At 46.3% G+C, this 16,664-nt stretch overlaps 1 protein-coding gene across 2 annotated transcripts in view; it reads right to left on the reverse strand.

Annotated features, from left to right (window-relative positions):
• DCTN2 (dynactin subunit 2) overlaps window positions 1-16,664 on the reverse strand; it is a 40,529-nt gene that overhangs the window by 2,263 nt on the left and 21,602 nt on the right. For both annotated transcript variants that reach the window (XM_081851782.1, XM_081851783.1), the window contains 9 exons: window positions 9,457-9,553; window positions 8,539-8,600; window positions 7,617-7,715; window positions 7,173-7,333; window positions 5,475-5,628; window positions 3,417-3,482; window positions 2,694-2,732; window positions 1,348-1,425; window positions 1,171-1,242 (listed from right to left, as the gene is read on the reverse strand). In XM_081851782.1, coding sequence (XP_081707908.1) covers window positions 1,171-1,242; window positions 1,348-1,425; window positions 2,694-2,732; window positions 3,417-3,482; window positions 5,475-5,628; window positions 7,173-7,333; window positions 7,617-7,715; window positions 8,539-8,600; window positions 9,457-9,553 — 828 coding nt within the window. The remainder of the gene's footprint in view (window positions 1-1,170; window positions 1,243-1,347; window positions 1,426-2,693; window positions 2,733-3,416; window positions 3,483-5,474; window positions 5,629-7,172; window positions 7,334-7,616; window positions 7,716-8,538; window positions 8,601-9,456; window positions 9,554-16,664) is intronic.

Here is a 16,664-nt window from a genome sequence, read left to right on the forward strand (position 1 = left end):
ATGTGTTCATGAACACATACACATACTAACGACAAAATGTAATCTAGTTTTGCTCACAATCTCATTGCTTGGCTGGCAAAAGCAGAAGTCTGTCAACAAAGGGCCAGTGCACAAATCATGTTGCGTTCATCCCTTGCTGACTACAGCATCAAATGCTGAGTTGCTCAGGTGAATGAGCCAGCAGAGTTCTGAAAACCAGACAAAATGTTCACACCATCCAATGCGGTGCTAAGGTCCTGTTCACAAGCTTCTTGTAGGGAGCTGGCTGTTGAATATGAGAACAAGATGCTGGACTAGATGGGCCTTTGGCCTCATCCAGCACAGCTCTTAACGGTATGTTCTTATGTTCTATAGGGGAGCCCAGCTCACACAATAAAACAGGCAGACATCACATGTTGAAGGATCAGATGATGCGCACACATGTGAAAAAAGACACAGGCTGTGTGGTAAGTCATTCCCAAATGTCACCCCCTTTTCTTTATTCAGGATTTTCTAGGGCACAGAAGAGCTGCAGTCTCTAATTTACCAGGGTGTTGTGTTTGTGTGTGAATCACCAAGACACAGCCTGGCAGGGAATCTATCCCATTGGCTTGTTCAGAACATCTACAACTGATAAGTCTCTACCCTTCTTCCTCTTCCAGAGTTGGCAGAAGCCTTATGAACCCACAAGGAAAACAGTGCTCTTTGCCACCAGGATCAGGAAATCACACTAACCTGATCGGTAATAGCAGGCCAATGCTGCCCTTACTACTACTACTTTTATTATTTATACCTCACCCATCAGGCTGGGTTTCCCCAGCCACTCTGGGCGGCTTACAACATATATAAATCATAGTAAAATATCAAACATTAAAAACATCCTGATACAGGGCTGCCTTCAGATGCCTTCTAAATGTTATGTAGTTCTTTACCTCCTTGACATCTGAAGGGAAGGTGCCACTACTGAGAAGGCCCTCTGCCTGGTTCCCTGTAACTTCACTTCTCGCAGTGAGGGAACCAGCAGAAGACCCTCAGAGGAAGACCTCAGTGTCTGGGCTGAGCGATGGGGGTGGAGATGCTCCTTCAGGTATACTGGGCAGAGTCAATCAACAAGATGCTTTCATACAAATACAGAAAGTGGAACTGTGGGTTTTATCGTTTGCCCAGTTACAGAGAGAAAACACATCTGACCTTGCTTTGGGTGTCTGCATCCTCCACCGTGGCCTTGTGCTTGGCAATCTCATTCACTTTTCCCAAGACGCTCTAGGAATGAAGAACTGCCATTAGGAAAGCTAGACCCTGCCAGAACTTTCAAAATCATTTAGTCCTTTCCACATGCCCTAAATGCTGTGGCTGAAAAAGACTCACCTGTAGCCTTGCCTCCACCTGGTCCAGGGTTGCTATGTCCAAGGAGCTGACTTTGGCCTGCAGGATCTCTACAGTTTGCTATGGATAGGATGTGACATGGGGAAAGCGTTTTAGAGGGAAAAACACCACATGCCTGTAGGCAAAACTTTAGTTGGCTAACTCAAATCAGTGTGTGGAATTAGTCCTGGCCCTCAGGCTGGCCTTTCCTACCATTGGCTTTTCCTGCCCAGGCGACATTTGTCCCAGCCAGATCCAGTGAGACACCCCTCCCCCCCCCCTGAATATCATCAGCTCTTTGAGGTAATACAAGGGGATATGTCTATGCTGCAGTTGTACAGGAGCAACAACCAACCACCAGTGGAACACAACCTTGGATGGAAATTTCAGCTACTCAATAATCTTATATTTTTTCTTAAAGACAGCATATTTCTAGTTTTCACTGTTGTGAATATATGCTTCATACTGCATGATTAATGCAAATTGGAATCTCAGGTACCAAAGGTGTAGTTTAAATAGGTTTTCGATGGTGCTGTGTTGTGTGTGTGTTTGAGAGAGAAATTTCAGCAACCTACATAGCTCCTCGGCCTTCTTGAAAAGACTATCAAAACCAGAATAAATTATGTAAAATAGTTTTTAAAGACAGAATTCTGCAAAATATGAGAAATATTTAGTAAATTTGCAAATATTGTTTAGGTTGCAAAATTTCAGTTTTACTTGGCACAGATTACCTCAGCTCAGTAGTCAAAAATAAAGAAAAGGAACTTAATCCACAGAGACATAAAACATCTTGTCTAGAACAGGGGTAGGCAATCTAAGGCCCGGGGGCCAGATCCGGCCCAATCGCCTTCTAAACCCAGCCCGTGAATCAGTGTGTTTTTACATGAGTAGAATGTGTGCTTTTATTTAAAATGCATCTCTGGGTTATTTGTGGGGGATAGGAATTCATTCATTTCCCCCCCTCAAAATATAGTCCGGCCCACCACATGGTCTGAGGGACGGTGGACCGGCCCACAGCTGAAAAATGTTGCTGAGCCCTGGTCTAGAACATCTTATAGAGGGAGGTGCAAACCTATTTCCCTTAATCCTGGCCTAGAAGCTATTTTTCCCAACATTTCAGCATAGTATCTCATTCCTTTCCATTTACAAACAAATGTGCTTTGTACATGTACACATGTACACACACACACTTTGCACAGCACTCATCAAGCCCAACCTGGCCTCCCAGCAGCTACAGGATAAATTAAGAGACAACCTTCATGCCCAATCTTTAAAAGCAAACATCCCCTTTAATTCTTTTCCAATCCCAAAAGGCACAGGCCACTTATAAACTTCAGCCAACAGCTTACCATAAGACTAGCTCCTTGCAGTCCAACAGACAGAGGATTCTAGAGAGAGAAAATGAAGGGGGGGGGATTGATTAGGATAGTGCTGGCCAGCCTTTGGCAAGCATGGCACAAGCCAGTCTGCAGTGTGAGGCAATGCCACTGCCTCACACTCAACAATAGCCATGTAGTTTCTGCACTCTGGGCTGGAGCTGCTTCTAGTCCAGCAAGAGTCTAACTCTATGGCACGGCCAGGGCACTCTGCTCTTGCCCAGGCCACTTGTGGATTTTCAGCCACAGGCTGGCCATGAACAATTTAATTCATTCAGGCCCTGTAACCAGCTCCAGGCATTACACCTCCTGGACAATTTTACAGAGCGCCTATAGGGCCAAAGTAGATGCTGCCCTAAATGCATCACTGGAGAAAATCTCAGGAGCTGCTAACAAATGAAGCCATGGAGTTCATCATAAAATCTAGCCTGCTGTTACACCTGTTCCCATTACCTCTTAAGGAGCCTGCCAAGTCAGGCATTGGTCCATCTACCTCAATAGTGTCTACACTGACTGGCAGGAGCACTCCAGGACTTCAGACCAAAGTATCTCTCAGGCCTACCTGGGGATACTGGGTATTGAACTGGGACCTTCTGATTGAAAAGCAGACGCTCTACCACTGAGCTATGGCCTCATCCCCCTTGCCACCATAACCTTCACCGGGAACCCAGGGCTTCCACTGCCTTTCGGCCTCACCTGGACATCCTGCTCACAGCGAACCGTTGCTTCCAGCTCAGCCAACCGCTTCTCCAGTTCCGCAATCTGCAAAGACCAGAGGGAGCAAATGAAGATGCGTTGTGCTCCTCTCCCTCCCGAGAAGCCTTCTTGAATTGCAGGGCAAAGCACTTCTAAAATTCCCCCTTGACCCAGACGTGTCATTTTTCAGGTGCCATTAAGGGCAATTTGACCTATGGGGTACAACATGCCAGGAAATTGCCCTTCACAAGCCCCAGTGAAGTGATCAAGACCTGTGCAGGAACATGGCGCCTTGACTATATTCACTTTCATGGGGTTTGCTGAGGAAAACTTCCTGGATGGATTGGACTGGGTGGTAGGTGCACGAGCCTATTTAGATTTCATACCTCAAGGCACAAAAAAATTGTAAGTGTGGATGGATGGCTCAAGGAATCTAAAGCCAGGTGAAAATTCCAGAAGTTGGAAAGCTTGAAAGTTTGTCCAGAATGAGATTATATTACCTACTGTATATGACTACGACAGAAATACACATCAATCATTTCAAATCAGCCACAAAGGTTCCCCCCTCCCAAAAAGTTCTCCACTGAGACTGACACTCCACTACAACTTCATTTCTTTCACCTAGAGGTTGCCAACCTTCTTGGGCACATTTGGAAGTTTGAAAAGGTGTCAGGGGCACCATCACAAAATGACTAATGTGTTGTGTGTGGCATAATCCGAAACTGGGGAAATGAGAGAAAGGAATCCAAAATGGTGTGGGCATGCCCCCCCACCCCCACCAACGGTGGACGGGGACACCTGCTTCAGCCACCACTGCACTTGATTACAGAGAGAAGAACAGATGGGAGGGATGGGTGTCTGATCCTGGCATCCAATGAGATATGGGCATGCTTAAGGGAAAGAGTATTCCACAGTCCTCCAGCAAAATGAAAAATCTTATCTGGATTTCTGCATCCCTGTGTCCCTTCCTCATCTGCTCAACGCAAACAAGACTTTGCCTATCACTCCCTCCACTTCTTTTGAGCGCCTTCCTAGCCATTTTAACAATGGTATTTTTGTGTTGCCTAGAATGGACGGCCAAAAAGCAGGGTACAAATATGATTAATGACACCTTTTCCCACCACCACTTCAACCCCAGCATGAAGTAACTGGACCTGAAGCAGGCTGGAACCTACAAGATCTTTCTTTTCAACAGTCGCCACAGAGTTGCAATCCACGTTCTGGGGAACCCTGAGCCCAGACTGTATAGAATATTACCAGGAAGACATTATCACTGTTTCCCACTCCTGCCATCCTAAGCTTTCATGACTGTAGAATAAGTAAGTCAATAACCCCATTAACTCTAAAGCACTCAGAATGAAGTCACAGAGACTGCTGGGTGATGCAGATGTTAAAGGATTACTGAGAAAGTGTGGGGAAAGCAAAGGAGCCAAAATAAGGTTCATTATGATGCTCTATTCTGCTATGGGGTGAGAAAGGCTCAAACTTTGTGTGCAGTGGGGAGGGAAGGAGAAGATTCACAAAAATGATTTATGCTTGAAGATCTCCATGAGCCCTGTATATACACGCTTAGGGAAGCAGCTTAGGAAAAAGGCTCTGCATTCTGGAAATTCCTTTCTTCAGTATCAAATACATTAGCTTTATACAGACACACAAGCCGAGTTGATGTATGCCCTAAGTCCCAGAGGAAGGGAACTATTCCTAGACATTACCGAGACCCTGATGCTCCCAGTCTCCAGCTCTCTTTAAGTGAAGACACATATGGACACAAAAATGCTCTGGAGCTTGGGGTCCTTGTGATGTCACAAGTACTAACCAACCAGCGCTGTGCACAATAGGCCTTTCCCCACTCAAATCAAACACCCCATAAAGCAACAGAATGCTCTCCTGCCCCCAGAGCTGAGCTTGGAGAGAGAAAGGCACTGCTGAATTGCATACTACAATGAGGGCGCTGCTAAGGCACCTCACTGCTGTACAAATGTAGCATCAGCTCATCATCCTAGCTATTTCCTTATAAGTCCCAGAGGGGTCTCAAAGATCAAATACTCCAGTTCTTACCTTGGCAGCCTGAGAGAATCTGTCCTGCTCAGGCCGGGAGTGCAGTTCATAAGTCACCATGTTTCCTGGGCCAGCCGCAGTTTTTGCTGGGCTCTTCCCACTTGCAGGGGACACCTTAGTACTCTTGGCTGTTTCCAGTTGAATGAGCAAACGCCTGACAAGTTGAAGAGGCCACAAATGTTTAGAGGGCACATGGTTAGGTCCTCACTGACTACACTGGCTAGAACAGCTACCGCCTGCTGCAATGGATTTTGGATCAGAGATTGGAATAATGAAGGGCATGAGCAAAGTTAGAAGGGATGGGGACACTTTTCTCCTCTGTATGCTTGCAGCCAATGTCAGCTGGGAAATGGTTCATGTTTAGAAATTTACTTTGAACACGGTATACAGCAACTGGGCAACTAATCAAATCTAAAATGGTTGTTTTCAACTTTTTCAGATGACCATCCCTAGAAAGCACATATATTTCTGCACGTAGTTCTTCAGGCATGCTAAAATTATTATGTTAACCATTTTCCCTGCTTATATTTTCTTCTTAAAATCTAAAGAATGGAAAGGGAAAGGTATGCTATTGTGCTGCCATGTATTTAAATATTTACAAGTATTCCAATAAAAATAATTTCCAGGTAAATCTTTGAAAATAGCATTTAAACCACACTAAGTGCACTTTATTGATTTCCTTCCCTGCGGGAAATTTATACAGACTGCAAAACTAACAAGACTAAAAAAGATGTTTTACTAAAAGAAAAGTCAAAAAAGCACACTGCATCTGATCCCCATCAATTTAGAACCAGTGGGAAATTCTCCAGACAATTTCCCCCAGTTCACACCCAAAAAATCACAACTCTCCTTGATGGTCTGCATTATGCAAGTTTATCTATGGGTATAATCTACTCCCTTAAAGCAAGGATGGGTTGCCTTGTGGTTGCTGTGGGACTCCAGCAGCCCCAGTCAGCCTGCTCAATGGTTAGGAGATGATGGGCCAACTCAACTCTCCACCCTTGACTTAAGGGGATGAGCTGATGGCTCCATGGCCCCATCCAGTCCTATGATCCCATCACAATCTCAGCACTCCTACAAAATGCAGACAATGTGCTCCACAGAGAGATGTACAACTGATCTCAAGCTTGCCCTGAAGTTGACACTCTTGGCCTTGCATGGCCTACTCTGAGGTGCAGAGCAGTGTTAAAAACTGAGATATGAAAGCTAGGAGCTAAATGGCCCCTTAAACTTAGGTTATGGGCACAGCAACGGAATGTCTAGGTATGCTTTTTTATAAGAATACAAAGCTGAAAATGAGTGAACTGCAGCTAAAACATTATGTCCACTTTTCACATGGTCCCCTGCCCACCCCTGTAATATTCTTAAGAGTGGGTCTCTTCTCCAGTCAGAGAGTAGCTGGAAGTGGGGAGGCAGAAAATATCCCCCTTTCCTTCCACTCTGCAGTTTTAATATGAAATCTTAGGCGCAGTACTGTGCCCAGAGCTCAGACACTGCTCACACTAATTAAATTCCCTGTTGCAAAATGTGCCTAAGAACAATGTGAATTTCGAACACTGGTGCAGAGGGCCTGACCGCAGTAGTCAAGGGTGAAGGGCAGGTTCAGATGGACTCTTATGAAGACATGTTTTTCCAGGGCTAAGCAGCTTGTGGGACTAAGCCCTGGGGAACTGCAGTGCTGACTCCACCGTGACTTACTTGGCTAGAGCACCATCAGGATCTGTTAAGTTGATGGCTGCATCTGGCCCCAGCAGTTTCTCCAGGTGGGTGGAGACGAGTTGTTGTTTCAGGCTGGCCACCTGCTTAGCAAGGGCAACTGGTGTCAGTTTCTCCTCGGCAGCCGACTCCTTCACGGTGCTCTGTGGAAGAAGGGATAGAAGCTTTGAAAGCCTGGCATTCAGTAACTGTTTGGGGCACCATCCTCTCTGACCCTGGGCTGCTCCCCCTTGTACTGATACTAACCACAGCGGTAAAACACACAGTCTCAAGGCAAGGACAACTTATTGGATAACAAAGGCCTTCATTTTGCATTTGGGCCCGAGGACTAGACCAAGAAGATGGGTGGGTCCAAATCAATAGGGCCCACAGAGGAGCTGCGAGGGGGCCAGAAGGAAACAAGAACAGAGACCACCTTGATCTTACCTTGATCTTCTCTACTTCGGCAGTCAGCTCCTGAACTTCATGCAGCAGACGCTGGTATTTCTGCTGGGGAGTCTCCTTCACACCAAGGCCTTCCCCTAGCTTAAAAATAAAATAAGATTCTCAGGTCAATAGCAACACCAGAATTTGGGGGGGTAGCACAAGTCCATCTCACCCCATCTCCTGTTGCAAGGCTGGCTCTAGGAAGGGCCATTCTCAATTCTTTCTGTGAGAGAGTTCATATATATATATAGTCTAGATCAGCAATGAGAAGTCTTTTTCAACCTGAGGGTCACTTCCCAGAGGTGACATGTTAGTGGTTGATGGGGCCAGAGGCAGAACTGAGCAGGGCAATTAATGGGAAGTTCAAGAATGCCATGAATTCCTGCTCCTGTGGAGTCCATGCCACGGGCTGGTCATCCATGGCAATGGCTGACCTGAGGAAGGCTGGTGGATGGGAGGTCTTGCCTCCTAGCAGATTTGGACTACAAGTCCATCCTGGCCCTGGGCCCTTAGGAAAATAGGTAGTGGATATAGAGGAAGTTGAAGCCCTATTTAAGGCTCAGTCTGGGCTTGCTGCTTGTTGAAGCAACATCCAAACCTGCCATGTGTAACTTCCATCCCAGGCTCCAGTTGGGGCTACTGAGAGTTCTCCCTGCCTTGCTTGTTGGTGAACCTTGACCTTGCTTATATGAACTGACCCCGCTATCTGAACTTGCCTTGCTGGATCCTGGGCCTTGGCTAGATTTGACTCTTCTTCTTGGATTCTGAACTAATACTGGTGCCACGTGACCTCCTGCCCTGACTGTGTGCCTAGAACACGCCTCTACTTAAGGCTACAATCTCATTCTCCAGCTGAGATGCAGCTTGGTACAGAGCAAAGGTTTTCCTTTTGGTCTACAGTTCATCTGAGTTAGTTACTTACCATTTCATAGTCTCCAGACTCATAGCCAGTTCTCTTGGTTTTGCTAATACGATCAGAGAAATCTAGAAATCAAAAGGGGGAAAGGGGGGGAAATCTTTCTGTACTTTTAGACTGAACAGCTTCAAGTTTCATGTTTTCCATTAAAATTAAGTTACAGGATTCACAATTGGAGCTAGTAGTTCTTTGATCAGCAGCTCATATTTGTAGAACGGCCTTTTGACTTTTCTACCAACTTCTCACAGACTTCATACCAGGGCCAAGGCAGGCGTGGCTGCACAACTGTGCCTTCAAGTTTTAGGAAGACTATAAGAAGCTTTGTTATACCAAGCTAGGCCTGTACTATATTGTCTATACTGTTTGGTAGTGGCTCTCTGGGTTTTCAGACATGGCACATCACCAGCCTTACCCAGAGATGTCAGGAATTGAATCTGGGACCTTCTGCATGGAAAGCAAGGGCCTGGCTACTGAGCTTGATCCATCATCTGTAAGGACCAGTGTTCAAAACTGCAAAAGAAACCCTGTTGCTTCCTCTGGTTCAAAACAAACCTGAAGATCTCCATTCAAGGGCAGGCTAACATCTTGTACGTCCAACACACACACACACACACACACACACACACACACACACACACAACCACTGAAAAATAGTCATGCATGTATTGTGCTGCATCTCACACCTGCAGGCAATGAGACAAATGACTGGCAGACATAAGCTAAACTAGGAATAAGTTATTTGAAATGTTCAGTATGTATATAACGTTATTATTGTAAATTATTAAGGCATTTTAAACAAGGATCCTTGGGTTCTTTGAGGATTGCTTTGAATGTTTTTCTTTGGTACATTTTCTAGTCTGGATCTACTGCTCCCCCACCACCCTGGACACATACTCAAGAAAGGGCCTCTGGAGAAACACTTACCTAGTCCTTTAGTGCCCACTCGCTTGTCCTTAAATTTGTCATAAGCCGCATTGGGGTTGACTATGATATGTTCCACACTGGTGCTAGTTAGCTCCTCCTGTGTAGAGAGAAAAACAAACAAATATCAGAGCATCCAGCCTTATTTTTCTCCACCTCCCCAAACCACCTTCCCAACCTCAACCAACAGATTCCAAGCAATCTTCACAAGGGCCAAGCAGAACAGAGGAGATGCTCTGTTAGCAAACCTGACACTCTTGGTAGTCCCAGCAGGCATAATGTTGAAGCACTACTGCAGTGCTTAGTCCACAGAAACCACTAATGGTGCTGAGAAGCAAGGAGAGCTATCCCCCCCACTGGCTGGAAAGGAATAACTTGGGTCAAACAGGAACTTCTCTCCCCTTAGGTCAGATTTGAACTACAATGGTACCTTGGTTCTCAAATTTAATCCGTTCCAGGAGTCAGTTCGACTCCCAAAACCGTTTGAAAACCACGGTGTGGCCTCCAATTGGCTGCAGGAGCTTCCTGCACTCAAGCGGAAGCTGCGTCAGACGTTTGGCTTCCGAAAAACGTTTGCACCCCAGAACACTTACTTCCAGGTTTGCGTCATTCAGGAACTGATTTATTCGACAACTAAGCCATTTGAGAACCAAGGTACCACTGTAGTCAGTTGGGAAAGGGTTGGTTGTTTCCCCCTATAGCACACGGCAGAGCTCATTTGCTCTAGTCCCCTGAAAGAAGCTGCTCTGCAATCAATTGTGGTGCACTGCTCCAGTGCGTCAGTAAGAACCTGTAAGGAATCTTGTAAGGATTTATGCAAGCAGAATTTGGTCTTTAGTGATGGGATTACATTGGCTGGCTCTCTGGGCCCTTCCAGTCCTGCAGACAGTCATGGATCTGAATAGGGATGGCCAAATGGGCAGACCAGCAAAGAGCATGAGTAACCAGTGCATCTCATATACATGTGACTGGCCACTGGGAGAACAAGATGGCGGACTAGACAGGTGTTTGGCCTGATCCAGCAGGCCTCTTATGTACAAAAAAAACCTGACCAAGAGATACTGGTTTGCATCTTCATTCAGACGCTAAGCCCTTTCAAATATTGGCTTTGAACATGCCTTGGGCTGCAAACATGGGCTGGAACACCCTAGAGCAGTCCTCACCAACCTGGTGCCCTACAGATGTTTGGGGTTACAACACCCATCAGTCCCAGCCAGCACAAAGGCTGCTCTAGAGAAGCCAAGAGAACTACCACTGTTTCACTTTGGCTACGTCCACACAGCTATCTAACAAAGCCTGTTTTGGCTCCTGAGTTGTTCTGAAACATGGAGCAAAGAAGATGAGTACTAGTTACAGATAGGTAGCCGTGTTGGTCTGCCATGGTCAAAACAAAATAAAAAAATTCCTTCCAGTAGCACCTTAAAGACCAACTGAGTTAGTTCTAGGTATGAGCTTTCGTGTGCATGCACACTTCTTCAGATACACACTGTGTATCTGAAGTGTGCTGTGTATCTGAAGAAGTGTGCATGCACACGAAAGCTCATACCTAGAACTAACTCAGTTGGTCTTTAAGGTGCTACTGGAAGGAATTTTTTTATTTTAAGATGAGTACTGTTTGAGGTAGGGTGGGGTGAGGCAGTCTGCAAAACAAAATGCAAAGCTGCTGGGTTCTCTCTGTAGGTGAAAGACCTGCTGGGATTGCCTGTAGAGAACTACATCTGCCTTCTTCACCCTTAATAGCCAAGGACAACATGGTATGCTAAAATCAAGTACTGGTGGGCACCTCCCCATACGCAAAAACATCCATATAACATTAGGCCCAGGAATGCCCTGAAGGATGGAGACAAGAGTGTGTTATGAAAAGGCTGCTGTTACATGGCCAGGCAGATATTGACCTGGTAAAGTTGAGTGTTCATTTAAAACAGGAGTGGAAAGAGTTAAAAAGGGGATTATATTAATAAGACTAACAAACCATCTGGCCTTTCTGGAGGGATTATGTGACAGCCCCTACCCCTTTTTCAAAACAGTGGGGAGGGGAAATCAGCAAGGAAGGGGGTGGAATTCAGACAATATCCATTTCGTTTTCCAATAACGGGTCTCACAGCTCCCTGGGTGAAGTGGCTATCAAATGCCAGCCAAAGCAGCATTTCCATTTTCTTCCTGTGAAGGAGATGTGCGAGAGCCAATTCCAGCAATCAACATACAGGAAATCAGGAAACTGGTTCAAATAAGAATTTAATTAAAGTGCAGGGAGGAGGAGAAGGCTGGTTAATTACCCACAGAATTTCCATTACATTTAATTGCATTAGATCCCACTCCAGGTGAAAAAGTGACATGCAGGTTCCAGAGGTATGCAGGATTACAAGAGAGCAGCACTTTGCAGAACATTCACATGCTGATCTAGGCTGCTGCAAATGTAACCAACCCAGGGGTGATAAAAATACAGGTTTATTAGTCATGACAGCTTAATATTACCTCCGGTATCAGAGAGGCTGTCTGCCTCTCAATACCAGCAGCTGAGGACCCTGAATGGGAGGGGGCTTGTGCCCTCAGGCCTAGCTTGTGGGCAGACATATACATATACATACACTGCCCTTCACCCGAGGATCACAGGGCGGTTTACAATATAAAAACACAAAATACATAGCATAACAATAAGTAAAGGTAAAGGTAAAGGTACCCCTGCCCGTACAGGCCAGTCGTGTCCGACTCTAGGGTTGTGCGCCCATCTCACTTAAGAGGCCGGGGGCCAGCACTGTCCAGAGACACTTCCGGGTCACGTGGCCAGCGTGACGAAGCTGCTCTGGCGAGCCGGCACCAGCGCAGCACACGGAAACACCGTTTACCTTCCTGCTAGTAAGCGGCCCCTATTTATCTACTTGCACTTAGGGGTGCTTTTGAACTGCTAGGTGGGCAGGAGCTGGGACCGAAAGACGGGAGCTCACCCCGCCACGGGGATTCGAACCGCCGGCCATACGATGGGCAAGTCCTAGGCACTGAGGTTTTACCCACAGCGCCACCCGCGTCCCAGCATAACAATAAACCAAACAATAATCACTCCCCTGCTCAGTTTAAAAGGCACAAGATTGTTTAATTAGCTGAAGTCCAGGAAGAAGAGGAATGTTTGTTTCCACCTGGCAGCTAAAGATATGTAATGAAGATCCCAGGTCCCAGGGGAGAGCATTCCACAAACAGGTAGTGATAACAGAAAAGCCCCTGTTCTCATGCTGCCACACCCTGGACTTCTTGTGGATTGGACACACAAAGAAGGGCCTCAGGTGATGATTGCAGGGCTTGGGTCAGTCCATATGGGGAGAGACGGTCCTTTATGTATCATAGGCCTCTGGTTAGCCCCTATGGAAAACAGGATGCTGGACTAGGTGGGCCTCTGGCTGGTCCAGCAGGGGCTCTTCTTACCTTCTTACACCTGAGATGGTTCCACTGAAAGGATTTTAAGGCTGTCTTCGTGTCCTGCCACAGCCTCTCCTAAACCAAAGGCGTTCTGCAAAGGAGCAAGCTGTACATAGCAGAAACACCAGGTGGGGCTAGGTTTACATGGTGGCTTTGCTACTTCAGAGCTTCCAATCAACATTGACAATGGCTTTCTGCAGTGCTTGCAATTCAGGCTGTGACAGAATCCTAGAGTTCCAGTTACAGATAGGTAGCCGTGTTGGTCTGCCATAGTCAAAACAAAACAAATTCCTTCCAGTAGCACCTTAAAGACCAACTACGTCAGTTCTTGGTATGAGCTTTCGTGTGCATGCCAAGAACTGACTTAGTTGGTCTTTAAGGTGCTACTGGAAGGAATTTGTTTTGTTTAGAATCCTAGAGGGTTACTTGCCAAAAGGCACAGGGCTTTTAAGGTGGAACCTGGCAGAACCAAGAGCTATCCAAACTGGAAGCAGCTTGAGTACAAAAAGACCTGAGGCCCGAGGAAAGCAGAACAGGTCAGAACTTAGCTCCCAAAAACCCAGCATCTTGTTCCAAGAGGGGACAGCAAGGGAACAAGACAGCTATGTGTACATTAGGCCGACTAGCCATTGCTCTGCTAAGGTGTGGCAAACTGCCATGAATCAATGAGGTGTCTCTCCATTGTTGTGGCTGGGTGCATGCATTAACCCAGAAACACCAAGCTGTTGTGAATCAGAGGCAGCTTTGTGCCATATCTGAGATGGGTCCTCAGCAACAACCTCCCATGCCAGCTGAGGCAATTGTTGAGGGTTTGGTGGTGGTGGTGATGGTGGTGGTGGTGGTGGTTGTTGTTGTTGTTGTTGTTGTTGTTTTTACAAAAATGCTAAAATAACCGTGATTTTTTTTTTTATTGACTTGCCACCTTTTGGAAATCCACACCCCCCCCCCGATATTAATTCCGCCTTTGAAATCCTGGTAATGTCAGCCCCACCCTAGAAAAGAAGGTCCCTTCTCACTTAAGGGAAGCACCACTCGGCATCTGAGCTAGAGAGAGCTCTGCTATTGACTACAAGTCAGCCTCTCCTATTGCTAAGTGCTAGAGAGAGGCAGGCATTCTGCCAGTGCTCTTGGAAGCAGCGTGGTGGCTGTAATGGGCTCTGATGGGAAATCTATGGCTGCATCAAGGCCAGGCTCTTTTTGAAGAGCTATTACAAGAGCCTCACATTCCTGCTCCTTTGGTCCTCCTGCACATTAAAGACGCTGGAAGAGGCTGTTCTCAAAACAACAACGGCAAAAAATAGCTGCATCAGATTAAAGCGGCTATGAAATCGCAGCACAGGAGGCAATTGTTACAAGCAAACAAATAGATGTGCTCCACCAGGCAGGTGTTATCTCTACATGACCTTTAAAGGACACCTTGAGATCACTGCATCCCAAGACTTCTCACCAGCGCCTACAATGTTGAACACCTTCATTAAAAGCAAGGTGCAGATAAAGCCTGGGGACCTTATCAGGCCCTTTGGGACTCACACATCACCCCACCTTGCTCTGCGGAAATGAATATACTATCATCGGTATTGACAAGTGGGAGTTTGGAAATTTCTCATCACAGGAAATTACTTTTACTTTATCTCTAAATCTTACAGAAAGCTGTTTTAAAATGGCAACTCAGTGGAAAATTCATAAACTATTAAATAATTAATGGCAAATGTTGGATATTGATGTTAGAGGTGACCTTGTCCCCTTGCCGTGATGATGTGCAAAGGCAAACAAATACTGGAATATTGCTAATCCACAACAATGAACTGTCACCCATCTACAGACTACCTACAAATAATTTCACGGACCATCAAACAATACAATACGAACACTCAAAATACCATATTTTTCCATGTATAAGACGACCCCTATTTTGTTGAACCCAAAATTAAGAAATGAATATTTTGAACATCAAACAGAACAACTATGATATTTTATCAAATATTGAAAGCACCGGTATATTTAGTACCGTATCTTTAAACATCAAACAGAACAACTTTCTTTTCATTTAGAATGCCCGGGAGTGCTCTTGTTCTGCCTAAACTGGCTTGCCGCAACGGTCCGCATTGGTTGGCCGAAGTGGTAAGTGAAATGAATGGCAGTTCCGGCAGCTTCTTCACAGCACCTGGGGCGGATTTCTTTAATTTGGCAAAACGTCCAGGTTTTTTTTGTACTGAGTGGTTGCATTCCCTTTGAATGGAAACTGGGAGTGGTGTGTGCTGGGTGGTAGGAGCCCACAGGTGAGAGCCAAAGTGTGTGTTTCTGTGTGCAAGTGTGTGTGCAAGTTAGGAAGGGAGGCTGGAGGAACTGGGAGCAGCAGCAGTGGCAATGGCAACATGTCAAGCTCATGATGCCCGGCAGCTGTCCTGCTCTGCTGCCACCACCAAGGAAGCACCAGATGAGAGATGAGGAGCTGCTGGCTGCCTCTCCAGCCCTCTTGGCTCTGGTCAGCTGCTCCACTTGCAACCTCCCAGGCATGTACGTGGCGGGTGCCGTTCCCGGGCCTTGGCCGAGGAGGGAGCAGCTGCAAGGCCTGCTCAGCCCCCTTTCGATTGGGTGGGTGTTTGGTGCATAGTCTGGAGTGCCTTTTCCGAGCTATGCTGTGCCTTTGCCCTTTTGGTGGTTGTTTGTAAACCTCCCACTGCAAAAGTGACCCTCCTCATCTTCCCTTGCAGGCTTTAGATCTGTATCTGTGTGTGTGTGTGTGTGTGTGTGTGTGTGTGTTTTCTCCCGAAATAATATCTTGAAATATCCCTAGGCTTCCTACACTACTGGTAAGTAGTGTTTTTCTTAAACATCCATGTATGAGATGATCCCCAATTTTTTACTAATTTTTTAAAGTGAAAAACATCTGTCTTATACATCGAAAAATATGGTAATTTATTGGTAGCAGTGAGCCGGACATCTACTAACTATTAGAAATCAATGTACAGAAACTATAAAGGAAGTGGGTAATGAAAATCTGGAAGACAATTTAGTAACAGTAGTAGTATCTACCGTATTTTTCCGTGTATAAGACACCCCCATGTATAAGACGACCCCTATTTATTTGAACCCCAAATTTAAAAAACAATCAATCCCTAAAACAGAAGTGAAAATCTGGATGACCGGCGCCGGCAAGTTGCTGATCTTTTTGGGGGCAATCGCCCTCATAATTTCCAGCATGAGGTGCATGCAGTACACCGTGGTGCAGGAGCAAAGGCAGCGGTTGGGGCACCGCAATGTCCCCCTTGGTGGCAGCTGCTGCTGCGGGGAAGCGAGGGGAAGGAGGCTCCTAAACAAGATACCAAGGAAGAGCCAGAGGAAGGCAGCACCCACTCTGTGCCATGCTGTCGAGCAAACTGAGCTGAGGAAGGTGGTGAGCGGGCTGGGGGCAGGGTGGGAGTTTGAGAGAGGAAGAGGGGGAAAAGGAAAGAAGGGCAAAGAGAGGGAGCTGAGGCAGCTCTCAGCGGTGGCAGCTGCTCTTGATCTGGTGGTCAAGCCAGCAGGGGCTTCAGGAGGCGAGCCAGTCGCCAGCATGCAGTCCAGAGGGGGAGGAGAAAGGGGGGTGGCAGCAGGAGAGACCGCCTCAGTCCCCCCAAGCCAAAATCCCGGACATATGCTTAAATATTTAAAGAAATCCCCCCAGGTGCCCATGTTCCGTGTACAAGATGACCCCCAATTTGTTACTATTTTTTTTTAGCAAGAAACCTCGTCTTATACACGGAAAAATATGGTAAAAGGTCACCAGTTAAGTTATGGGCTGCGAATGAGCTATGCAC

Source organism: Podarcis erhardii, assembly GCF_964252035.2.
Source record: "Podarcis erhardii genome assembly, chromosome: 2".
NCBI lineage: Eukaryota > Metazoa > Chordata > Lepidosauria > Squamata > Lacertidae > Podarcis > Podarcis erhardii.